General features: G+C 42.2%; 1 protein-coding gene across 1 annotated transcript; it reads right to left on the reverse strand.

Moving 5' to 3' along the window:
- Nucleotides 25974–26522, reverse strand: LOC102181096 (60S ribosomal protein L21-like). The gene has a single exon (XM_005698729.2). The coding sequence runs from the start codon at nt 26496–26498 to the stop codon at nt 26016–26018; it is 483 nt and encodes a 160-aa protein (XP_005698786.2). The 5' UTR covers nt 26499–26522; the 3' UTR covers nt 25974–26015.

Raw genomic sequence — 26812 nt, forward strand, 5'->3', positions numbered from 1 at the left:
AGCTTCCAAGAGCCTATTTACAGATTGAATTATTTCACCTTCCTTTCCAGATGGTAGCCCTCCAGTTGTTGTTTATGTAGCAATTATGATTTCAAATGATTTACTCATCATGGATGATTGGGTTAGAGCACAAGCAGAGACTGGTGTTAGTTGTAGAGAGTATACAACAAGAAACTGTAAACTATGGCCTGTGGACCAAATTCAGCCTGCTGCCTGTGTTTATTTGGTCTGCAAGTTAAGAATGGTTTGTACAGATGAACATGGGCAATCGATCTGATGATAAGGAGCACTGACTTTGAGCCCCAATTAACTCAAACATTTCTCCCCAGAAAAAGAATCCCTTTCTTTTCACTGGTAGGTCTATATTAGAGAAACGTTATCCTGTTATTATATTTGGATTTCATAAATTCAAAATTGGTAGAAATTAGTTTTATCTCTGTAATGTAAGTTCAGTTCAGTTGCTCAGTTGTGTCCAGTGCTTTGCAATCCCATGAACTGCAGCACGCCAGGCCTCCCTGTCTATCACCAACTCCCAGAGTCCACTCAAACTCATATCCATTGAGTTGATGATGCCATCCAACCATCTCATCATCTGTTGCCCCTTCACCTGCCCTCAATCTTTCCCAGCATCAGGGTCTTTTCCAACAAGTCAGCTCTTTGCATAACATGGCCAAAGTATTGGAGTTTCAGCTTCAACAGCAGTCCTTTCAATGAACACCCAGGACTGATCTCCTTTAGGATGGACTGGCTGGATCTCCTTGCAATCCAAGGGACCCTCAAGAGTCTTCTCCAACACCAGTTCAAAAGCATCAATTCTTCAGCGCTCAGCTTTCTTTATAGTCCAACTCTCACATCCATAGGTGACTACTGGAAAAACCATAGCCTTGACTAGACGGACCTTTGTTGGCAAAGTAATGTCTCTGCTTTTTAATATGCTGTCTAGGTCATCTTGGAATGTGAAGTCAAGTGGGCCTTAGAAAGCATCACTACGAACAAAGCTAGTGGAGGTGATCGAATTCCAGTTGAGCTATTTCAAATCCTGAAAGATGATGCTGTGAAAGTGCTGCACTCAATATGCCAGTACATTTGGAAAACTCAGCAGTGGCCACAGGACTGGAAAAGGTCAGTTTTCATTCCAATCCCAAAGAAAGGCAATGCCAAAGAATGCTCAAACTACTGCACAATTGCACTCATCTCATATGCTAGTAAAGTAATGCTCAAAATTCTCCAAGCCAGGCTTCAGCAACACGTGAACCGTGAACTCCCTGATGTTCAAGCTGTTTTTAGAAAAGGCAGAGGAACCAGAGATCAAACTGCCAACATCCGCTGGATCATCAAAAAAGCAAGAGAGTTCCAGAAAAACATCTATTTATGCTTTATTGACTATGCCAAAGCCTTTGACTGTGTGGATCACAATAAACTGTGGAAAATTCTGAAAGAGATGGGAATACCAGACCACCTAACCTGCCTCTTCAGAAATCTGTATGCAGGTCAGGAAGCAACAGTTAGAACTGGACATGGAACAACGGACTGGTTCCAAATAGGAAAAGGAGTACGTCAAGGCTGTATATTGTCACCCTGCTTATTTAACTTATATGCAGAGTATATCATGAGAAACGCTGGACTGGAAGAAACACAAGCTGGAATCAAGATTGCCAGGAGAAATATCAATACCCTCAGATATGCAGATGACACCACCCTTATGGCACAAAGTGAAGAGGAACTAAAAAGCCTCTTGATGAAAGTGAAAGAGAAGAGTGAAAAAGTTGGCTTAAAGCTCAGCATTCAGAAAACGAAGATCATGCATCCAGTCCCATCACTTCATGGGAAATAGATGGGGAAACAGTGGAAACAGTGGCAGACTTTATTTTTGGGGGCTCCAAAATCACTGCAGATGGTGATTGCAGCCATGAAATTAAAAGACGCTTACTCCTTGGAAGAAAAGTTATGACCAACCTAGATAGTATATTCAAAAGCAGAGACATTACTTTGCCGACTAAGGTCCGTCTAGTCAAGGCTATGGTTTTTCCTGTGGTCATGTATGGATGTGAGAGTTGGACTGTGGAGAAGGCTGAGCGCCGAAGAATTGATGCGTTTGAACTGTGGTGTTGGAGAAGACTCTTGAGAGTCACCTGGACTGCAAGGAGATCTAACCAGTCCTTTCTGAAGGAGATCAACCCTGGGATTTCTTTGGAAGGAATGATGCTAAAGCTGAAGCTCCAGTACTTTGGCCACCTCATGTGAAGAGTTGACTCATTGGAAAAGACTCTGATGCTGGGAGGGATTGGGGGCAGGAGGAGAAGGGGACGACCCAGGATGAGATGGCATCACTGACTCGATGGACGTGAATCTGAGTGAACTCCGGGAGATGGTGATGGACAGGGAGGCCTGGTGTGCTGCGATTCATGGGGTCGCAAAGAGTCGGACACGACTGAGCGACTGAACTGAACTGAATTGAACTGAGTTTGGTCATAATTTTCCTTGCAAGGAGTAAGGGTCTTTTAATTTCATGGCTGTAGTCACCATCTGTAGTGATTTTGGAGCCCCAAAAATAAAGTCAGCCACTGTTTCCCCATCTATTTGCCATGAAGTGACGGGACCGGATCCCATGATCTTAGTTTTCTGAATGTTGAGCTTTAAGCCAACTTTTTCACTCTCCTCTTTCACTTTCATCAAGAGGCTCTTTAGTTCTTCTTCATTTTCTGCATAAGGGTGGTGTCATCTGCATATCTGAGGTTATTGTTATTTCTCCCGGCAATCTTGATTCCAGCTTGTGGTTCCTCCAGCCCAGCGTTTCTCATGATGTACTCTGCATATAAGTTAAATAAGCAGGGTGACAATATACAGCCTTGACGTACTCCTTTTCCTATTTGTTACCAGTCTGTTGTTCCATGTCTAGTTCTAACTGTTGCTTCCTGACCTGCATACAGGTTTCTCAAGAGGCAGGTTAGGCGGTCTGGTATTCCCATCTCCTTCAGAATTTTCTACAGTTTACTGTGATCCACACAGTCAAAGGCTTTGGCATAGTCGATAAAGCATAAATAGATGTTTTTCTGGAACTCTCTTGCTTTTTCGATGATCCAGCAGATGTTGGCAATTTGATCTCTGGTTCCTCTGCCTTTTCTAAAAACAGCTTGAACATCTGGAATTTCCCGGTTCATGTACTGTTGAAGCCTGGCTTGGAGAATTTTGAGCATTACTTTACTAGCATATGAGATGAGTGCCATTGTGCAGTAGTTTGAGCATTCTTTGGCATTGCCTTTCTTTGGGATTGGAATGAAAACTGACCTTTTCCAGTCCTGTGGCCACTGCTGAGTTTTCCAAATGTGCTGGCATATTGAGTGCAGCACTTTCACAGCATCATCTTTTAGGATTTGAAATAGCTCAACTGGAATTCCATCACCTCCACTAGCTTTGTTCATAGTGATGCTTCCTAAGGCCCACTTGATTTCACATTCCAGGATGTCTGGCTCTCAGTGAGTGTGAGTGATCACACCATCGTGATCATCTGGGTCTTGAAGATCTATTTTGTACAGTTCTTCTGTGTATTCTTGCCACCTCTTCTTAATATCTTCTGCTTCTGTTAGGTCCATACCATATCTGTCCTTTATTGAGCCCATCTTTGCATGAAATATTCCCTTGGTATCTCTAATTTTCTTGAAGAGATCGCTAGTCTTTCCCATTCGATTGTTTTCCTCTATTTCTTTGCATTGATCACTGAGGAAGGCTTTCTTATCTCTCCTTGCTATTCTTTGGAACTCTGCATTCAAATGGGTACGTCTTTCCTTTTCTCCTTTGCTTTTCGCTTCTCTTCTTTCACAGCTATTTGTAAGGCCTCCTCAGACAGCCATTTTGTTTTCTGCATTTTTTTCTCGAGGATGGTCTTGATTCCTGTCTCCTGGACAATGTCACGAACCTCCGTCCATGTAAATAATATCCTTAATCTTGCCTCCTGGCCCACAAAACCTGAAATACTTGCCCTCTGTCCCTTTATTAAAAAAAAAAAAACCTGTGAACCCCTCATTTATTTGAATTGTCAGTCACAAACCTGGAAACCAACTAGAGAGAAAGGAAAGCTGAATATCTGCTATATACCAGACTGTCATTTACAAGCATTCTGTGTTTTCATCCTCACAACAGATCTAAGAGGAAATCTCTATGCCCATTTTATAGATGAGGACGCTGAGGAATATGAGAAGTTAATACAAAATATGCAATGGAAGCTGAATTCAGACTCTGGGGTCTATCCACCAAGCATGTACTCCTTCTTCTAAGCCAGCTGAGCCTGGTGCTAAACACCTTTGATCAGATCAAAGTCTGAGTCAAAGTCAGAGTCAGAGTCAAACAGCTACATCCTCCCAGTTCCCTCCCTATCACTTCCCTCTCGCAAACTCTGCCATCAGCAATGGCCAGCCACTCATAGCAGCATCAAGCTGTGCCCAAGATGACAGAAAGAGGTGTCTGCTTTTGCCAACCACCATAGTGTTTCCCTGAGGAAAGCTAATTTGGGTTTCTAAAAGTACACAGTAACCAGTGAGGTTATAACTTCGATTTCTGGCAAGAGCCTGCCCATGAGCTGTGATTCATGAAGGTCCTGGAGGCTGTTGACGGTGAGTCACGTCAGCAGCTGATGGTGCTCAGAGAGATGCTTAGTATTGTGGAGCCATTTGGAGAAGAGCAAGGCCAGCATGCTCTAAGAACATGGTGTGCTTATTGGACCTCTTTTCAATAAACAAAGCCCCAGGATACACTAGCCATTCTCTGCTGGATGACACTCTGAGTGACTGAGAGCCTTAGCTCACGGCTAAATTCAGCCCCGCCATGGCTCAGGAAAGTTCCATCTGAGCTCATGCACGTACATATATCTTGACCCAAAAAACTTTCAGTACAAGGCAGAAATCTGCCTAGCGAATCTTCACCTGTTCCTTTGGGGTTTCTTGTTTCATCCTTTTCCCTAAAATACGACGGGTGACTCAGTTGTCCTAGTGTCTTCCAAAAATAATCGCCACTGAAAACAAAACTCTGGTTACCATTAACAACACCCATGGGCAAGTGTCAACTCTTGCACTGATCAGACAGAAAGCTGGAGAATGACTTTGCAAACATTTTCGTCTTTGTAATTTACAAGCAAAACACGTATTGTAGGAAAAATTAGAAAACATAAATGAGCAGAAAGGAAAAACACTGAATCACTAAGGATCTCATTTAGGGTAAAGATTATCATTTGGAATATATCCCTCCATAATGTTTTTCTGCACATGTGTATTAGCCTGTTGTGTGTGTGTGTGCATATGTGTGTATGTGTGAAAAAAATGGAAGCATACTGAACATATTACTTGACATTTAACATTGAACAGGACTCTGAAATAGTAAATAAACAGTGCTTCAATTCAACATTACCAAGGTTTACAAAACCGGTGAGAAAAAGTCAAAGTCAACCCCAGTATTCATGAAAATGTAATGAACACAAAGCAAAGAGGCAAGAGCTACAGAATTACCCCTAGGCCAGAAAATCTGCTAGATGAAAGAAAGAAAAGATCAAGAGAGAGAGGAAATAATATTTATCACCCTGCCATAAGCCACCACTAGCATTAAGCATTTTTATAGCTAAGGGGGTGGCTAAAGGAAGAGAGAGATTAAAATGAGAAATGTATGAACTACAGAGGAGTTGGATATGACATCCACACTGTCCTGGGAGTTAGCTGAGTGCACAAGTTTTGAATCAAAACTGAGAAAACGGAAAATAATTTATTTGGAAAGTAGATATATTCCAGGAAAGTTAGATCTAAAACATTTTCATAATGTACTAGCACAGTGCTTCTCACTGAGAGCAGTTCTGTCCCTCTCCCAGGGGACATCAGGCAACGTCTGAAGACATTTTTGGTTGTCACAAGTGGGGGTGCTATTGGCTCCATAAGTTGTTGACTGGATATGAAATACCAATGTTTCTCCTGAGGGTGTAAGTACTGATAAAGCCATGATGAGGTATGAGCTCAAGAGTTTACAGATAATATTTATCCTAGAGAAATTCCCTTAGACAAAATGGCAAGGAATCAACATACCTTTTCTAAAGACTCACTCACTATTTAACCACGTCAACTAAAACTGGTCTCAAAATTAGATTGGTATAAATATTGGCTTTATTGGGTCTCTAGTGAACGTCAACCCATAGCACTCTTTCTACCATCATTGCTCAGAATCACTAGTCTATGTCTGAGCCTGTGCCCCTGGATTTTTTTTTTTGCAGATGAGCTTTGATACAAGGAATAGGATATCAAAACCACACATTCAAGGCATCCTGGCTTGAAGATTCCTGACTGCAAGCTGCCAGTATCTCAACTAAGCTCCCCTGGGGCCTGAGACCCAGAGCTCCGACACGGCCAGACACGACTGCTGTCGATCATTCCACTGGGCTCATTTTGGGACTCATTACCGATACCAATAGAAGACATTTAACTCAAAACAAAACAAATACATACTTAGTTGTAGAGCTATTCAGAACCTCTGTGTGTCACCATAGACCAGACCTGGGACATGAGGCTTGATTACTTTTTAAAATTTTTCTGAAGCATAGTTGATGGGCAGTATTATGTTCATTTCAGGTGTACAACCTAGTAATCTGAAAAACACATTACAAGATGACCACAACAAGCTTAGGAACTACTCATCACCTGCAAAATTATTATGGCATTATTGTCTGTATTACAGTATTACTGTCTGCTACATACTACATCCTTGTGACTTACGTAACTGAAAATGTGCACCTATTAATCTCCTTTACCTATTTCGCCCAGTCCCCTCTCCTTCTCCCCATCAGCAACACTTCATCTGTGTCTATAAGCCTGGTTTTCGTTTGTTCATTTGTTTTGTTTTTTAGATTCTACATTGTAAATGAGATCTTGTGGTATTCTTCTTCCTCTGTCTAATTTTACTTGGCATAATATCCTCTGGGTCCATCCATGTCGTCACAAATAGCACAAATTTCATTCTTGCTATGGCTGAGTAGTCTTCCATTGCATATATACACCATTTCTTCTTTATGCATTTGTCTGTCGGCGAACACCTAGGTTGCTTCCATGTCTTGGTTATTGTAAATAATGCTGCAATGAACATGGGAGTGTGGATATCTTTCCAAATTACTGTTGTTTTCTTCAGGTAAATACCTAGAAATGGAATTGCTGGATCATATGGTAATTTTATTTTTTAATAATTTTGAGGAACTTCCATACTATTTCCCACAGTGGTTGCACTGATTTACATTCCCACCAACAGTGCACAAAAGTTCCCTTTTCTCTACACCCTGATCAATGCTTGTTATTTCCTGGCTTTTTGATGATAACCATTCTGACAGGTGTGATGTGATACCTCATTGTGGTTTTGATTTGCATTTCCCTGATGTTGAGTGATGTTGAACATCTTTTCATGTGTCTGTTGACCATCTGTAGGCTTACTTTGCTAGTAAGAAAATCCCTCCTTGGAAGTCTGCTCCTGTACAAACCAGGCAGCTGTTAGATAGCTTATCAGACTTGCTGATAGCATAGTCTTCTGCCTAGAATTACTGGCATTTTCCCCCAACTCATCAGCTAAGAAAGATAGTTACTGGTGGACAGAAATGAGTTGGAACTAGCAAGCTGATCTTTGACCTACTTCCTAAGAAAAACACTGGTACTATTTGTCCAAAGTATTTACAATGAAGCCCCTAAAATATCGTCTTCTCTCCCTTTCCTGTCCTTCTTTCTTCTAATGGAGGAACCTCAAAATGCTTATGAACTCTGAGCTGCTGCTATCTAGACTTCCCACCACCACCACCACCACCACCCCCAACAGACAGCCTTTGGTCAGCTGTCAGATGATATGACAACAAGCTTAGCATACATCTGCCCCTGGATTAATGGGCTTGGTATTTCTTTCGCCATTAAAGATAAATCACTAGACAGCTGTATTGAAAACCACAGCATACTTCTCAACACTGATGATGCATAGATGAGATGACCTGCTTTCTAAATGGGGTCATGAATAATCTTCCTGCCTCAGGAGCTCTTCTGCCCAGCAAGAAAAGATTTAAAGAAGCAACGAGGAACACGGTGTAAACTTCAAATTCAAACATGGCAACTTTTTGACTCTGCAGGTGCTGATAATGACATATTTTTTGAGGATCATTCTGGAATTCAAGATTAATCAAAAGAAAAATCATAAGAGAATGAATGCCTTGCTTTGCCAACACAGGATCTCCCCGGTGGCTCAGATGGTAAAGCGTCTGTCTCCCATGCAGGAGACCAGGGTTCGACCCCTGGTTTGGGAAGATCTGCTGGAGAAGGAAATGGCAACCCACTCCAGTGCTCTTGCCTGGAAAATTCCATGGACTGAGGAGCCTGATGGGCTACAGTCCGTGGGGTTGCAAAGAGTCGGACACGACTGAGTGACCTGACTTCACTTTCACTTTCACTTTGCCAACACAAATCAGTAAAGCAGTATGAAAAGCACCTTGTTCAAATTCAGACTTGCTTAGGTTTCTAAGGAAGTTGCCCTGAACTGGTGACAACTTCAGTTAGCTTGTAAATGGATACAATTTTTAAAAATCACATAAAGCTTATCTGAGAAGTAAATGAGATAAAAATATGCAAGTAGAATTGAACACACAGTTGACTCTAAATAAAGGCTAGTTCCTTGGCCTTTATGTTTTATATAAAACATATTTTATATAAATTTTTCATAAAGCTAAGTGTTAAGAAGGAAATGACATAAAAACAGAGCTAAAAGCTAGAAACAAAAAAATAACAGAGAGGAAATGTGGATAAAGTGCTACCAACCATGAGTTATTCAGACAGTTCCAACACAGAGATCTAGTCCATCTGCAGAAGCCCTAGTGGGACTGGGGGTGATGGACATACAACCAGACTAGACGTCTAGAAGGGCACTATGGAGCCTGAATTCTGTCCTCATGTGATCTGTGACACTGAAAGTTACTGGAATGGCAGGAAGGTCAATATCCTCCTTGATAAAATGAAGAAAATCAACAGAATCATTGAGTTCCTTTCATTTCTGAGCTGTCCAGGAAGTCTTTAGGGAAAACCTTTCCCCCAAAGAATCATCGATCAGGATGAAAACGCTTGGACCTTCAGACTAGCCTCCCCTCCTAGGCTTCCTTCCCAAGACAGTTCCCAGGTGAATGGGAAGAAGAAGCGTTTAACATCCTCACGATGGTGGGCAAGATCCAGGGTCTGGGAAAGGATGCCCTCTACCTCTTCTGGTCTCCAGGGCTGCATCCCTTGTCCCCTGGGTGTCCCCTGGCCTCCAGGGCTGAAATCTGAGAATGGTGTGGCTAGCGATCTGATCTGCCTTGGTTTGCTCCAAATGGCCACTTCCTGGCTGACTCAGGCTTGTGTTAGCTTCTGCAGGCTAACTGACCAATTGCCATGCCCTTCCTTCAGCCTCTGCCTCGGAGGTCACCTCACCTAACCATCGTGTGCACCACTGTAGACCTCTCCCTTCTCAATTCTGCATCCCCATCAGATAAAGAATTATGGTAGCATGGCAAAACTCAAACCCAGGGCCCCCTGTCTGCCTGACCACACTGCTTTGCCCAGCTTACTTGTGATGTGCCCAAGGCCCAGATTGCTAAGTTAATTCACCTGAAAACATAGGCCTCCAGTGGCGGAGGAGGGTGGGGGGGAGGGAATCAAGAGACCTCCCACTTTCTTCATCCTTTCTCTCCTTCTTCATCTTTCTTTCATTTCATTTCCCAGGACAGTCTATGGCCTGGCTTTTCTTTCTCTTCCTTTATACCCAGCCCCTTCTCCCCTACCCACTCCAGCTAAATATGCAGGGGTCTCTTCTCTGCAGAAGAAGGAAAGGGCTACCCACTCCAGTATTCTTGCCTGGAGAATCCCCATGGACAGAAGAACCTGGCAGGCTATAGTCCACGGGGTCACAAAGAGTCGGACATGACTGAAGCAACTGAGCCCTCTTCTCTACACTATTAAAAATCTCTCTGAACTGAAGCCTCTATGCTCAGTTATTAATCTGATGCCTCTATGCTCAGTTATTAATCTGATGGGAATGTAGGAAGCCTTTCTCAAGAAACTGCTTGCAAGACAGTAGTTTATATCATTCTGTTTTTCAATCATATTAATAATGAATATTACCTTAGTCTTTCTCTTGGTATTTCTCCTATAGAAATTATATTTAAATGAATACTGAGATCAGAAGAAGCAAAGGTTTTTGACTGAAGAAAGCAAAAAATTAAATATTTTAAAACTTCATCTCCATAATAAAGCTATTTAACAAAAAGAGTCAGCCTAAATATTACTACATACCTAGATTAAAACAGAGAGATGCCAGGAAAGGATGAACTGAGTCTTGGAGGATGCTGGATGTTAATAAAGGGAATTAAGAGAAATCAGTGCAAAAAATAGAGAAAATGTGAGAGATAAAAACTAAAATGTCTGAGATTCCTCTGGAAGTCAAGTGGTGAAGACTCTGCACCTCCAGCGCAGGGGGTTATGTGTTTGATCTCTGGTCAGGGAACTCAGATTCCACATGCCCCGTGGCATGGACAAAAAATAAATAAAATAAAATACCATCTTCTAAAAAAATAAAAAAAGAAGAAAGAAAATGTCCTGTGTACTTTGTATACTTTCTCTACATACTCATGTTGCTTCACAGAGAAGTAATTATGCTACGCACAATCTTCCTGCTACGGGCATGACACTTTCTGGAGACCAGGATAAATAATTAAGACACCCATGTCCATAGTTTATTTCTCTGCTGTCTTGTTCCAGAAAGGATTCCAAGCAGCTGACAGGGATAACTCTCAGCCTACAGGAAAAATGAATAGCATAGGATTAAGGTGCTTCAAAAAAAAGAGAAGAATGTTTCTTCTTTTTAGAAGCATTTAAAGGTGTAAACTCTCCAGTTCACACAGAAAAAGCAGAAAGAAATGTTGGAGATGATATAGCTGTGTAAAGAAGACAGACCAAAATAAGAAAAAATTGAAGATTCAATCAAGGAAAGCATGGTGAAGAGCGTGTGGGAAGTGAGCTGGGCGACATGACACGCAGCTTAAGAAGATGACCCTGGAGCCTTTAGAGGGAGCAAGACGGAGGCCAAGAAACTGGCAGCCATGCTGGTCCAGGTGTGGGGAAAGGAGAGTCTACAGTAAGGCCGCAGCAGTGGAAAACGTGTCAGAGGGGTTAGAAAAATAAAAGCAGCAAGACTTGGCCAATGACTGGGTTAAGGATGAAAGGAAATGGTGGGGTCTGTGACAACTATGCGGCTCCAAGCCAAGCCAACTGCAGGAATAATAAAAGCAATATGAGAAATGGCCCACTTCCAATCTTGCTCTTAGAAAAGAGTGATGGTAATTTATTTTCCACATATAAGTTTTCTGTGATAACAATATCTATAGACGTAAAAGTAAAAATGAAAATTTTTAAAAATTTGTTCTGAATCAGTATACTTAATAGCTGTAAGAAGCACTCTGATTTACAACATAACATGTCATTTGTTATCTTTGAAGCATAAGAGAAATCAAAAATATAAAACACTGACTTAACCCAACGTGTTTGAATTGATAAGTGTTATCTCACACTGAGTTTATACACCTTGTGGATTGCTTTATTTTTGCAGAGCTATCTACGATTACCAGGGGTTTTTTTTTGTTTGTTTTTGTTTTTTTGAAGTTTATTCTTTGGTAGAAATAATGTAAAGCTATTTGTAGTCTGTTAAGCAACATGGTACCAGATTAGGATGGTACCTAATGGTACTTTCTGTCTCTATGAATTTGCCTATTTCAGATATTTCTTACCAATTGGATCATAGGCTGTGTAGCCAAACAAACCACCGCAAGAACTCTTACCCTGTTGAGCAGCAGTAAAAATTTACTTTAGCTCAAATTTAGTAATTAGCATCTCAGACATTTCTGGTTTAAGACAATTCAATTTTGGTAAAGATTCATTAAGCGCAAAGCACACTGGCTAACCAATTTTTTCTCCCCTTCCCTCTTCCTTCCCAAATTGCTCTGGATCCAAGGGAAACCTGAGGATCCTCCTAGCAATGGTGGGGGCAGACGTCGTCCTCCGCTGGCCTCTGCAGGGCAGCAGCCTGATGAGGCTGGACTCTGGATCTGTGCCCTCGGGACAACTGGTCCACGCTGGACTGGGCAGACGATGGCTTCCCTCGTCGCTGACATCTGAGCCCAACACTGTCTCCCGCCACCCAGATCACTGCCCATGGCAGTCGCCAATGCCAACTCCTGGCTTCTGTATCCACACAGAGGGTGGGCCTTTCTCCCCCCTCTTCACACCCTGCGCCTGTCATGGAGCCTACATAGAACAGGCATTCAACAATGTTGTTTGAGTGGGTGAATACATCCTTTAAAATCCAACTAAAATATTATCTCCTCTATAAACCTTTCTTTAATGCTGCCACCCTTCTCACCCTCCATTGCTTGTTCTGTGCTTCCATAACAAGCGGATCTTGCTGCCAGTGGAGCAGGCTGTATCATAACCCACTGTATGGGTATCATCTCTCACATAATAAAAATTCCACTGCCCCTCACTGACCAGAGGAGGAGCTTCCCAAGGCCGCCCTCAGATCCTTGCCACATAAAAAATATGCTCCATACCCCAGTGGAGACACAGACATAGAGAACAGGCTTATGGACACAGCTGGCAGGGGAGGAAAGAGAGGGTGGGATGTATGGAGAGACTAACATGGAAACATACATTATCATATGCAAAATAGATAGCCAGTGGGAATTTGTCGTATGACTCAGGGAACTGAAACACGGGTTCAGTGACAACCTAGAGGGGTGGGATGGGGAGGGAGAGGGGAGGAGAGAGAGGACATGGGTAAACCTATGGCTGATTCACGTTGATATTTGATAGAAATCGACACAGTACTGTAAAGCAATTATCCTTCAGTTCAATTCAGTTCAGTTCAGTCGCTCAGTCGTGTCCGACTCTTTGCAACCCAATGAATCGCAGCATGCCAGGCCACCCTGTCCATCACCATCTCCCGGAGTTCACTCAGACTCCCATCCATCGAGTCCGTGATACCATCCAGCCATCTCATCCTGGGTCGTCCCCTTCTCCTCCTGCCCCCAATCCCTCCCAGCATCAGAGTCTTTTCCAATGAGTCAACTCTTCGCATGAGGTGGCCAAGGTACTGGAGCATCATTCCTTCCAAAGAAATCCCAGGGTTGATCTCCTTCAGAATGGACTGGTTGGATCTCCTTGTAGTCCAAGGGGCTCTCAAGAATCTTCTCCAACACCACAGTTCAAAGGCATCAATTCTTTGGGGCTCAGCCTTCTTCACAGTCCAACTCTCACATCCATACATGACCACAGGAAAAACCATAGCCTTGACTAGATGGACCTTAGTCGGCAAAGTAATGTCTCTGCTTTTGAATATACTATCTAGGTTGGTCATAACTTTTCTTCCAAGGAGTAAGTGTCTTTTAATTTCACCTAACCTGCCTCTTGTGAAATCTGTATGCAGGTCAGGAAGCAACAGTTAGAACTGGACATGGAACAACAGACTGGTTCCAAATAGGAAAAGGAGTACGTCAAGGCTGTATATTGTCACCCTGCTTATTTAACTTCTATGCAGAGTACATCATGAGAAACGCTGGACTGGAAGAAACACAAGCTGGAATCAAGATTGCTGGGAGAAATATCAATAATCTCAGATATGCAGATGACACCACCCTTATGGCAGAAAGTGAAGAACTAAAGAGCCTCTTGATGAAAGTGAAAGAGAAGACTGAAAAAGTTGGCTTAAAGCTCAACATTCAGAAAACGAAGATCATGGTATCTGGTCCCATCACTTCATGGGAAATAGATGGGGAAACAGTAGAAACAGTGTCAGACTTTATTTTTTGGTGCTCCAAAATCACTGCAGATGGTGACTGCAGCCATGAAATTAAAAGACGCTTACTCCATGAAATCCTTCAGTTAGAAATATTTTTTTAAAGTATGCTCCATAAACATTCAAAGTAATTAAAGCCCTGTCATTTTAAATTAGTTAGATTTCTTTTCAAAAATAGTAATATGGAAATTTTACAAAATAATCATATGGGTATAAAATGAAAAGAAGTCTCCATTCAACCCCAAATAGTTTCAAGAGCCAGTATTGAAACTCTTCAAATTTCTTTTTAAATGAGTATTTAAAGTACTGCCTAATAACCTGAGTTAGTAAAGGAGAAAATTTACACTAGAGGTTCCTAAGTAAAGAGACCAAGAAGGGATTAAAGGCAGAAAGAATTGCATTTGCAGACTCACGCACTGCACCAGAGGATGAAGAGGAAAGTAGGGCCCTTGACAATGAGAAATTTGAATTTCCTCCTGAAGCCAAGGACAAACCCTGCCTAATCAGTTCTATCAACAAATATGTATCTCAATTCTCCAACGGAATGAAATCTTTCCAATAGTTACTTGAATTTTTCTCCACTGATTACCTGATAGCACCTGCCTATGGATGGTTTCTGACATAATTTGGTTTCCAGAAAAATTAAATCCAGGCATTTGTGGGTTCAAGAAAATCTGAAGATGGTGGTACTGAACTGAGACGTTCAGATTATGAATGCACACTGAGTTGGGAAAAGAATGAACACTGAGATTTTTATTATTCTTTTCATATCAATATGTCCTCTGTTTTCTCTAAAGTCACTTCAGAATTTTTCGTATACAATGTCCCCTTAGAGGAGGCTTACGGAAAAAGAAGACAGGCAAGCTAGGTGGTCTTCCTACTAAATCGGCAGAAAAGTTTTCTCCGGGCAGTTTCCCCAGAACCAAAAGTGCTGTTGATCAAACTAAAAGATGGAGAACACAAGCTGAGGCTTGGAGAATGGAGGCCTCCCAACGGAGTCGACAGAGAGCCATGGTTCTGAGCACTAGTTCTGAATCAAGCCGCCTGGATTCAGACCACAGCTCCACCATCCACTGCATATCCTGGGCAGGTAATGTATGCCTTCTTCTGTTCCCTTGTAAACTGAGACCATTACAGGACCTATGGCTAAGGCTGGGGGTGGGGGTGGGGGTGTGAATGAGAGTAAAGTTGATATATGTGTCCTGTCATCATCCCCTCCATCACTCATCATTGCCTGTGTTCCTTCACATCACTGTCTGTTTTCCTCATCTATCTTCTGTGGCCTCCTTTCCAATAAGTATTATCTCACAGCCTTCTATTTTATCCCAGGTAACCATTTCTTTGCCTTGGAAATGAACAAAGATCATTCTGTCATTTTTGAGATTGCATCCAAGTACTGCATTTCAGACTCCTGTTGATTGTGATGGCTACTCCATTTCTTCTCAGGGATTCTTGCCCACAGTAGTAGATACAATGGTCATCTGAGTTAAATTCACCCATTGCAGTCCATTTTAGTTCACTGACTCCTAAAATGTCAATATTCAACGTTTAACCACTTTCAATTTGTCTTGATTCATGGACCTAACATTCCAGGTTTCTATGCAACATTGCTCTTTACAGAATCGGACTTTACTTCCATCACCAGTCACATCCACAACTGGGCGTTGTTTTCTCTTTGGCTCCATCTCTTCATTCTTTCTGGAATTATTTATCCACTTTTCTCCAGTAGCATTTGGGTACCTACCAACCTGGGGAGTTGATCTTTCAGTGTCCTACCTTTTTGCCTTTTCATACTGTTCATGGGGTTCTCAAAGCAAGAATACTGAAGTGGTTTGCCATTCCCCTCTCCAGTGGACCATGTTTTGTCAAAACTCTCCACCATGACCCATCCATCTTGGGTGGCCCTACACTGCATGGCTCATAGTTTCATTGAATTATACAAGGCTGTGGTCCATGTGATCAGATTGGTTAGTTTTCTGAGACTGTGGTTTTCAGTCTGTCTGCCCTCTGACAGAGGATAAGAGGCTTACAGAAGATTCCTGACGGGAGACACTGACTGAGGGGAAAACTGGGTCTTGTTCTGATGGGCGGGGCCATGCTCAGTAAGTAAATTTTTAATTCAGTTTTCTGTTAAATAGTGGGGCTGTGTTCCCTCCTGCTGTGAAAGTGCTGCACTCAATATGCCAGAAAATTGGGAAAATTCAGCAGTGGCCACAGGACTGGGAAAGGTCACTTTTCATTCCAATCCCAAAGAAAGGAAATGCCAAAGAACACTCAAACTACCACATAACTGCACTCGTCTCACACGCTAGCAAAGTAATGCTCAAAATTCTCCAAGCCAGGCTTCAATAGTATGTGAACCGTGAATTTCCAGATGTTCAAGCTGGTTTTAGAAAAGGCAGAGGAACCAGAGATCTAATTGCAACATCCACTGGATCATCAAAAACATGACAGAGTTCCAGAAAACATCTACTTCTGCTTTATTGACTATGCCAAAGCCTTTGTGTGATCACAACAAACTGTGGAAAATTCTTCAAGAGATGGAAATACCAGACCACCTGACCCGCGTCTTGAGAAACCTATATGCAAGTTAGGAGGCAACAGTTAGAACTGGACATGGAACAACAGACTGGTTCCAAATTGGGTAAGGAGTATGTCAAGGCTGTATATTGTCACTCTGCTTATTTAACTTATGTACAGAGTACATCATGAGAAATACTGGACTGGATGAAGTACAAGCTAGATTCAAGATTGCTGGGAGACATATCAATAACCTCAGATATGCAGATGACACCACCCTTATGGCAGAAAGTAAAGAGGAACTAAAAAGCCTCTTGATGAAAGTGAAAGAGGAGAGTGAAAAAGTTGGCTTAAAGCTCAACATTCAGAAAACAAAGATCATGGGATCCAGTCCCATCACTTCATGGCAAATAGATGGGGAAACAGTGACAGGTTTTATTTTGGGGAACTCCAAAATCACTGCAGATGGTGACTGCAGCCGTGAAATTAAAAGACACTTGCTCCTTGGAAGAAAACTTATGACCAACCTAGATAGCAAATTAAAAAGCAGAGACATTATTTGCCAACAAAGGTCCATCTAGTCAAAGCTATGGTTTTTCCAGTAGTCATGTATAAATGTGAGAGTTGGACTATAAATCAAGCTAAACGCTGAAGAATTGATGCTTTTGAACTGTGGTGTTGGAGAAGACTCTTGAGAGTCCCTTGGACAGTAAGGAGATCCAACCAGTTCATCCTAAAGGAAATCAGTCCTGAATATTCATTGGAAGGACTGATGCTGAAGCTGAAACTCCAATACTTTGGCTACCTGATATGAAGAACTGACTTATTGGAAAAGACCCTGATGCTGGGAAAGACTGAAGGCGGGAGGAGAAGGGGATGACAGAGGGTGAAATGGTTGGATGGCATCACCGACTCAATGGACATGAGTTTGAGCAGGCTCCGGGACTTGGTGATGGACAGGGAGGCCTGGCGTGCTGCAGTCCATGGAGCTGCAAAGAGTCGGACACAACTGAGAGACTGAACTGAACCATTTCTTTTGGGGGCTTCCCTTGTGGCTCAGTGGTAAAGAACCCACCTGCAATGCAGGAGATGCAGGTTCGTTCCCTGCGTCGGAAAAATCCCTTGGAGGAGGAAATGGCAATCCTCTCCAGTATTCTTGCCTGGAGAATTCCATGGAGAGAAGAGCCCGGCAGGCTACAGTCCCTAGGGTCGCAAAGAGTCAGGCACAACTGAGCGACTGAGCAACACACACACAACCGTTTCTTTTATACTGTAAAATTAGGAAATGAAGAACCCAAATACCTATGAGATATCAGTATTAGATAGAAAGACAACTTCATCTTCTCTTTTCTTTGCATAATGCTTTTCCAAACTCCTACTCTGGCCACTCCACCAGAATGGAGTAAAGGCTCCCAAACAAAGGGTGAACATGAATGAAACTACACCTGGCTTTCCTTTTCTGGCTGGTGACACTCCAGCCTCTGACTAGAAGGTTCAAGAACCCTGTTCTGGAAATGGATATTGGAGATTTGGAGAATGGCGATTTGGCTCCCGTTCATAAGCAAAGGCTTCTTTGAGAAAGAAAAGACTGCGTTATTTTACAACCCTATCAAGTTATACAACCCTGGCTGATTTCTGGAAATAAGTTTGTCATTGAAGGCATGAGGCAAGCACCTTTTTAAATTATTGCAAGCAATCTGTGGAAGCATAATGCCAACCCCCACTCTCAAAGGCCTCATTGTGACTGCTGGTGCTCGGAGCTGCTAATTGCTGGCCGCCTTCCATCCTCCTCCTGCTAACACCATACCATATTTGTCTTTCAGCTGTCACTATTTGTTAGGGGCCTATAAACAGAGAAGATGCTTTCTTAGCAACCACTGTGAAAACATAGAACACTCCCTTCCCCCACCCCCAAAACAAGCCTGAAATGAGGAAAGAAAGGAAAAGGGACCTGACCAAGGTCCATGTGAAAGTCAGAAGGACAATCCAGTACAGAAAGTTTCAAACACTGTTGGCTGCCTTTGGCTTGGGGGAAAACAAAAGAAAAAAACTCACAAGAAGCTTTCAGAAGCCAGCTGCCAACAGATTAAAGGGCGACTAGAAATGATCTCACCGCCATTTGTAGACGTCTGGTCACAGGGATATCTGCAAGATAACCAAGAATAATCTGGTTACGTTATTCAATTTTACTTCCTTGGGGAATGCTTTGGGCTTCATCTTGCTATTTTTAGTCTTTGGTGTCAGACACCACAGGAAGTCATGGCCAAGGCAGTTCAAGGATGACATGTTCCTCCAGAACAGGTAAAAGTTCTGGAAACCAAAATGACCGAAAAAGCAGCTGGAGATCAAAGCATTCAAGAGATGCTGGAACAGAGGAGTAGGGAGGAGATTGGGAGGTTTTTGTTGATAACCACAGAACAGCCTTGATGGATGCTACATTTTAGAGAGCATTACAGAAAATCGTCATGTCTGTAAAGAAAGCAGAAACTTAAAAAAAAAAAAAAAGTACCGCAGAGGATCTGTGGGAGCATCCCTGGCCACTGAAGCTTTCAGGAAGTTGAAAATGTTTCTGGAGTTAAATCAGTTCACTCTCGCCAGCCTGAGAACAGCCAGTTTGGAAAACAGGACTTGTAGGCATGGAAACAGCAGGCATCTTGGTAACAAAACTCATTGCAGGGTTTAATGGAGAAAAAACTGTGGAGAATCCTCAAGAGGGAAGGATAGTTTGGTGCAATACTGCAAGGCCAGAGAGTATGAAACCTAAACTGAGAATAACTAAAATATGCTAAGCTTCAGTAATTGAGTGCAAGAATTAAACTTTTGTGAGCCATGATCCTTCAAGTGCTGCCTGTTGGCAAGTTATCTGGGATGCTAATCATCAAAGCAATGAAAGTAAAGGACACCTAGAAGAAATTATTTAATCCTATATTCCCACTAGGTCCTTGAAGACATATGACAGTTAAGAGATAGTTAAGAACTAACTCATGAACAACGTTTCAAAATTGGAAAAAGCAAAAATATTGTGAACAGAGTTTTTATACTGAATGCCAACTTTCTTGCTCATCTTGATCCCCACAATAGCTCGTTGATAAGGATATTATCTGGGCTTCCCCGGTGGCTCAACAGTAAAGAAATCGCCTGCAATGCGGGAAATGCAGGTTCGATCCCAGAGTCAGAAAGACCCCCTAGAGGAGGGCATGGCAACCCACTTCAGTATTCTTGCTGGAGAATCCCAAGGACAGAGGAGCCTGGTGGGCTACAGTTCATGGGGTTGCAAACAGTCGGACATGACTGAAGCGACTAAGCAGGCATGCATGCACACAAGGATATTATCTCTACTGCATTACACATGAGGAAACTGAGGCCCAGAGGAGCTGAGGTCTGTAAGCATCAGAGCCAGGCTTCCAGCCTAAGCCAGGACTGCCTCTCCCCTTCATCCAGCCTCTATCCTGAACATACTGTGATTCAGGTAAGGCTGTAGTGACACATGTGGGTACAACAAGCCACTCCTACAGTGCTGGTCCTGCTCCCATCAGAGCATGCCACTGCATGAGCAGGCAGAGGGCATAGTGAGCATTTTTCCCGTAAAAACAGGAAACTTTGTTGTATACTGTTTGTATTTTTTTTAAAGCTCTTTTCCTTGGTCACAAATTTTGTCTTTGTGTTTTTCTCTTCCTCTACCTCTTCCTCTTTTCTCCTTTCTCTCTCCACTTTTACACACTCAACTTACACTGGAGCCCCAAGAGTAAAAGGAAGCTCATGAACTCAGGACTTCCCAGGGTACTGGCTGTGGCCAGTAGTGACCACCCCACCCACACCCTCCTCCTCACCCAGCCTGACTCCAGCTGCTTTGTTTGCTGATAACTGAATAGTGAAGGCAGCAAATGGGCAGCCTCGGGGAAAACAGGGGAAGCAGTCATAGCTATTGCCAATTTCTCATGACCTCTGGTCTCCTAGGAGGCCCTGCTAACATGGACAGGGAGTGATGGTGGGAAATGGAAAACTGAGTGGAAAGTACACTCACCGTTAAGATAGGTGTGGTGCAATTTGGCTGCCCAGCTTCTGAAATCTAAAGGTGGAGCTCTGGTCTGGGGACAGCAATGTGACAGTGTATGATTAGAACTACTGTGAATATTCTAACCTAGTCCCTCAGTTTCACGTACAATATTTAATCACTTGTTGTTCCTTCTCCATTTTCCCCCAATTGTAATTTATAGATTTTTTTTTTTTCTGCCAGGATACTAATAGCAGTGCTTTTCATTAACCTCAGCTACAATGGGTTTAACTGTCCACTAGTGACTAGAATATGAACCTCCTTCCCTTAGTGAAAAGAAATTGACTTAATACAACATCAGAGAACAAAAGAAGAGGGAGATCTATAAACTACTTCAGTTGCCTGTGTGCTTAGACATGTCTGACTCTTTGTAACCCCGTGGACGTAGTCCATGGCAAGGATACTGGAGTGGGTTGCCATTTCCTAATTCAAGGAATATTCCAGACCCAGAGACCAAACCCACATCTCCTTCATCTCCTGCACCAGCAGGCAGATATTTCATCCCTGCACCACCTGGGAAGCACTTTAGTTACTAAAACACAATAATTCTTCAAGATTTTCAATACATGTAATTACTTATATTTGCAACCATTCACTCACATGAATTTATACGTTATGAAACTGTGGTATATACTGACAATACCAATTGCTAGCAAGGATATAGAGTAACTGGTCACATATACTGCTAGTAGGAATGCAGAAGAGAACAACCACATAGAAAAACTATTTATCAGTCTCTTTAGTTAAATATACACCTTCCATAGGATCCAGTCAGTCCACTCCTAGGAATTCACAAATGAAAACATAAGTCCACACAGAGTTAAATATAAGCATTCAAAGCAGTTTATTCATAATAACCCCAAACTGAGGGGAAAAAAAACAATTTTTCATCAATAGGTAAAGATACACAAACTGTGGAATATCCACAGTACAGAATACTACTAAGGAAAAAAATAACAGAGGAGGAGGAAGAGTGGACAACTGATACAAAATATAGGTGAATCTTAAAATCATTATGCTAAATGAAAGAAGCCAAACACAAGAGTCCACACTGCATAAGCCCATTTATATAAAATTCTAGAAAACGTGAACGAAGTCATTGAGACAAAAAGCAGATGAGTGGTTGCCCAAGGCCAGGGAAAGATGCTGCCAAACATCTTACATAGTATGAAAGCCCCCTCGGCCCAAATATCAGTAGTGCTGAGGCTGAGAAACCTGAGCTAGTCTGACCAACCAAAAAGTGAGAAGACTCAAATTACTAAACTCAGGAATGAAAGATGAGACATCACTACCAATCCTACAGAAAGTAAAAGGATTATAAGGACATGCTATGAATACTTCTTTGCTAACAAATTAGGCAATGTAGATGAAATAATATTCCAAAAAAAAGGTATACAGTAACAAAACTGAGTGAAAAGGATAAAATATGAACAGATCCATGACAAATAAAGAATTTAAATTAGTAATTGAAAATCTTTCTTCAAATAAAAGGCTAGGGCCAGATGTCTTCACAGGCGTATGCTATAAAATATCTAAAGGACAAACACCACCATTCCTTCCAAACTCTTCCACAAAACACAAGAGAGAACACTTCCCAACTAGTCACTCAGGGCTAGTATTCCCCTAATACTAAAAAGACAAAGACATCACAAGAAAACTACAGGCCAACAGTCTTCTTGAGTCTAAATGCAAAAATTCTCAACAAAATGTCAGCAAGCTGAATTCAACAACATATCAAAAGGATTATATACCATAACTGAGTATGAGTACAAAGTTGACTTAATATCTAAAAGTCAATGTAAAATCATTTTAATATCATATCAATATAGGACAAAAACCATATGCTCATTTCAACATATAGAAAAAAAGCATTTGTCAATATCTAACACTCAGTCATGATAAAAAAGTCTCAAAACTAGAGATGGAAAGAATTTTGTCAACTAGATAAAAGGATTCTTTGAAAAAATCTCCAGCTACCATCACACTTATTGGTGAAAGACAATGCTGTTTCCTCTAAAACTGAGAAAAAGACCATATATAATATGACTGCATTTGTGTAATGTCTGGGAAAAGTTAATCTATAGAGACAGAAAAGAAGAGAGAGAGAGATACTTACAGGGTAATACAATTTTATTCTTGATAAATGGACTTTTCCTATCTCAAGCTAGCTGGTAACTGCTGACTAAGCTCCTCCTTGGCCCCAGGATGTCTATATTTTTTCAGAAGCTCATCTCTGATCCCAAGGAGCAGGCACTGGCAAATACCCTCTGCATGCAGAGGGGGTGTGTGGTCCCCTCAAAACCAGAAGGGGTTTGCTTCAGAAATACGGGAAAGGAACATTGAAGAAAATGCTGTTAAGGTCTCCAAACCTGAATTTTATCATTCAGAGGAACAGATCCACATCTAAGGGGACAAAGAGCACATGTTCCAGGAAGAAATGTCACTTCAACACAAAGGCATTGCTCTGGAATCAAGAGAGTGAGAGAACCCAGCTATGATGGCAGTGCTTTGGAGATAAATCCCTCTGTCATCACACCACTTGATAAACAAGTCACACCAAGCCTCTCAGCAACTACAGAAGTTTTCAGCACATCACAGAAAAATAAATGGAACCTAGTCAGAGGGGACTGTTGAGAGCAGAAACACTGTTACCTGCAAGTAAGCAGCACCATACCCCGAATGCTGTGAGCACTTGCTCATCAGCATATGGAGGCAGCTCAAATCCCTTCGCTGTCCTCACATTACATAGAGCACGGCAAGACCTTGAGTCCTGGACACCACTGGTGGAGGAGACAGATGTCACCATCCACCAAAATATCTATCTGCATTTCGGCTGGTAAAGTTACGGAGTGCTGCCTTTCCCCATGTATCATTTTGCAACCACGACCAACCAAGAGGCAGAGGACCAAGAAGACAATTGATTGATTAGTGGCCTGATTCTTTCTGTTTAAAAGCCAAAGAATTTCAAAATCTGCCTGCTGAACTAGCATAATCTTATGTGTGTCCCAAGAACAGCAAAAGACCATGGTAGAGACATTTATCATCATGATGGGAGAAGGGGGTCTGGAGGATGGATCCCAGACACAATAGCAGGGCCTAGGTAGGAAAACTGCTGATCCCCAGCCAGGAGTGTAGCTGACGCTCCAGCCACACTGTCACAATATGTATGCTGAAAGGCAAATGGTAATCACGGTAATGGAAAGAGATGTGTCATTGGAGCTATAAGGCTTTGGTGTTTTGTTGTCAAGGAGGTTTGTTGTGGGATATTCTTGGCTGAATATAGGCTTAAGCAACCACAAGGAGTAAAAAGTTCAGTCAGTCCCCTTGGGAGGCAGAGATGCTGGTGACCACAGAGACCAGAAGGTGCCAGGACCAGAAGTGCTAGCATCCAGCCCAGAGGCTCCATCATCCCAGGAGCCCCATGGGTCTACCTGTCATGTAAACTCCATCACTTAAGTACCAGTGCATCCTGGAGCAAAACAGAAGCAGGTGTTTTCTCAACACCTGTATAAGGACTGCCTTCACGATGAAAGGAAGAGACCAAGAAAGAGCAAATTGGCCAGATTGGTCCTACTGTGTTGAGGGTTAGTGTCCGAAGAAAAGAGACCCAGGCCCACTGCAAAAATAATAACATTAGAAACCTTGGAGCATGTCTGCCCCTCATTCTCCCAGCGAGAGAGGCCTGGGGGCATCGCTCTCCGCTGACTCCAGCAGCACACTAACGCCAGCAGGAGGGAAGGGCCCCAGGGCACCCAAGCCAGGGGAGCAAGACCCAGTCCTCTCTGTGCTGGGCATCTGAACTGACTTCCCATGGAGTCTCATATATGTGGAAATTCACATATATCTATTCATTTTCAACACTGCTTTCCTGAAGTTTATAAGTTTATGACTTTATTCTTGACTTAGTCATAAGTACAGTCTGTGCTTATCTGGCCAAGTAACCCCCTCAAGAGCAAAAAAAAAAAAAAAAGAAGGAATGTATGTACTTTCCAGTTTGGAAAGGAATATGTACTTGGTGTACATTAGTCTTATTTATCATGTTTGCTGGCTTTCAAGCTTTTGCTCAGGAACTATAAAATGGGTTTAAATAAAGCAAAAAGGAAATTGAATTCCATCAATCAATACTCTGAAACACAACCAAAATTAGATGTCATAAGGTTATACCATTTCATCACTAATAATTAATATTGTCTGTGCAGGCCTCTTTTGAGAAAATATTTATGTTTTGTTTCATTTCCTAAAAAGAAATTCATCTTCTGGCCTCCCCACAAATTGAAAAGTTATATTGTAAGCTAGAAAAAAAAAAAAAAAACAAAGAAAACTATTGTAGCCCCATTGGTTAATTTTAAAGTGAAATCTGTTGCAGAAAAATATTCTTCCATCTGAACAGTCAGAAAATAAACTGATTTTGAAGCTTTCTATTTTTCTTCAAGAAAAAGTCTGACTTAGAGGAACTATAGGTCACAGAATCACTATTTTGCTGAAATAAAAATTCATATTAAACTAGTAGTTAAATCAGGCATAATTAAAATGTTTGATGTGCACTTTTTTCTTTTTGACTAAAAATGATCATTTCTCAGAAGATATAGTTTTTCTTATGCTTCCTTCCTATATGTTAAATAGGGTCTTTTGATTCACTCAAGGAATTACAATATTTAGTGATGAGAGACAGGAATTGTGTGGGAACCCAGGAAGGTAGAGCACAGCTGGGGGCACCTTGGGACTGGACTGAGCGTGGTAGGCAAAATCCTAAGGTGGCCCCAAAGACTCCCACTCCCCGGAGTCCACACCCTGTGTAATCGCCTCCTCTTGAATGTGGAGCAGTGAGTATGGTAAGACAGTCACTCATGATTACACTGTTATATAAGACGCTGAGTAGAAGACTGGAGTGAAATCCCCATGCTGGGCTTGAAGAAGCATCCTGCCAAGTGCGGAGATGGCCATGCAGCAGGGAATGACAGGCAACCTCTGGGAGCTGAGAGCCTCAGTCCCACAGCCACGGGAACTGAATTCTGCCAACAACCGATGAGCCTGGAAAACCCCGAGCCTCATATGACCACAGCCCTGCTGACACCTTGACTTCGGCCTGTGAGAGCCTGAGCGGAGGACCCAGCTAAGCTGTGCCTAGACTTTTGAAATTGGGGTAAAATAGATTTGTCTTAAGCAGCTGAGTCTATGCTCATTTGATATTCAACAATAGAAGATTAATGTGTTAGTTACCTTCTTGCCACTCAGGGATAGAAATGTGACAATGCTACCAACCTGTGTGTGATAAGCAGCCCACATCCTTGATTCTCTGCATTTTGACTCCTCATACTCATGGTTTCTTCAGGACTCTCCTACTTCATGCCCACATATCTTTTCTCATGCTCCCACTCATAAGTGAATGTCTCTATTTCGTAGAAGCTGGACAGACGAAACAATAAATGTCCTCAAAAGTGCCTTACCTTGCTGAAGCACCTTCGTAACGTCAACTAATCCTCAAAACAGCCCTTTGGGGTGAATGTCATTATTATTCTCTCTCTCTCTCTTTTTTTTTTTTTTACAGTCCAGGTCTTTATTTTTACACCCATCAGGCCATGAATTCATAGGGGATGGGCTCCAACAGTTCGGGTTCCTTTCCATTGGTCCTCACAAAGTGTGCTTCTCTAGGTGGAGCAGGCTGGAGCTTCAGCTGAACCCAAGTCCCTTTCTCTTTGGCTTTCTTCTTTTTCTGATCATTTTCCTTCACACGTTTCAGGAAGCTATCTCGGCTCTTAGGGTGCTTAATATGCTCAATACGCACATTAATTCTCCTGGCAAGAATCTTGCCCTTAACTTGTTTGTTTACAATGATGCCAACAGCATGCTGGGTAACACTGTAGACTCTCCCAGTTTTGCCATGGTAACATTTGTGGGGCATTCCTTTTTGAGCAGTACCCATTCCCTTGATATCTACAATATCACCCTTCCTGTAGATTCGCATGTATGTGGCCAAAGGGACAACTCCATGTTTTCTGAAAGGCCTGGAGAACATGCAGCAGGTGCCCCGCCTCTTTCCCTTTGTGTTGGTCATCTTGGAGAATCACTGGAAGATGGCGGTTCCACTCTTTTTTTTTAAAAATAAATCAAGGAGTTAGGAGACTTGAGTGGAGATTCCAGGCTCAAACCCAAGACATCCTGCCTGATGTCTTGGACACACAAATATTGAAAGCTTCCCAGGAGGGTACTGACAACATCCACTGCATTCTTTCCTCTTGAGACAAACCATGGACAAGCCACTACAGAACCATCACCCAGCTTCTCTAATGATGTTGCTTTTGCATTCCCAGTAGTGCCTGAGTCAGGAAAACCTAGGTATAAATATTTGCTCTGTCTATGACCATGACA

The sequence above is a fragment of the Capra hircus genome, chromosome 27 (genome assembly GCF_001704415.2).
Source record: "Capra hircus breed San Clemente chromosome 27, ASM170441v1, whole genome shotgun sequence".
In the NCBI taxonomy this organism is placed as follows: Eukaryota; Metazoa; Chordata; class Mammalia; order Artiodactyla; family Bovidae; genus Capra; species Capra hircus.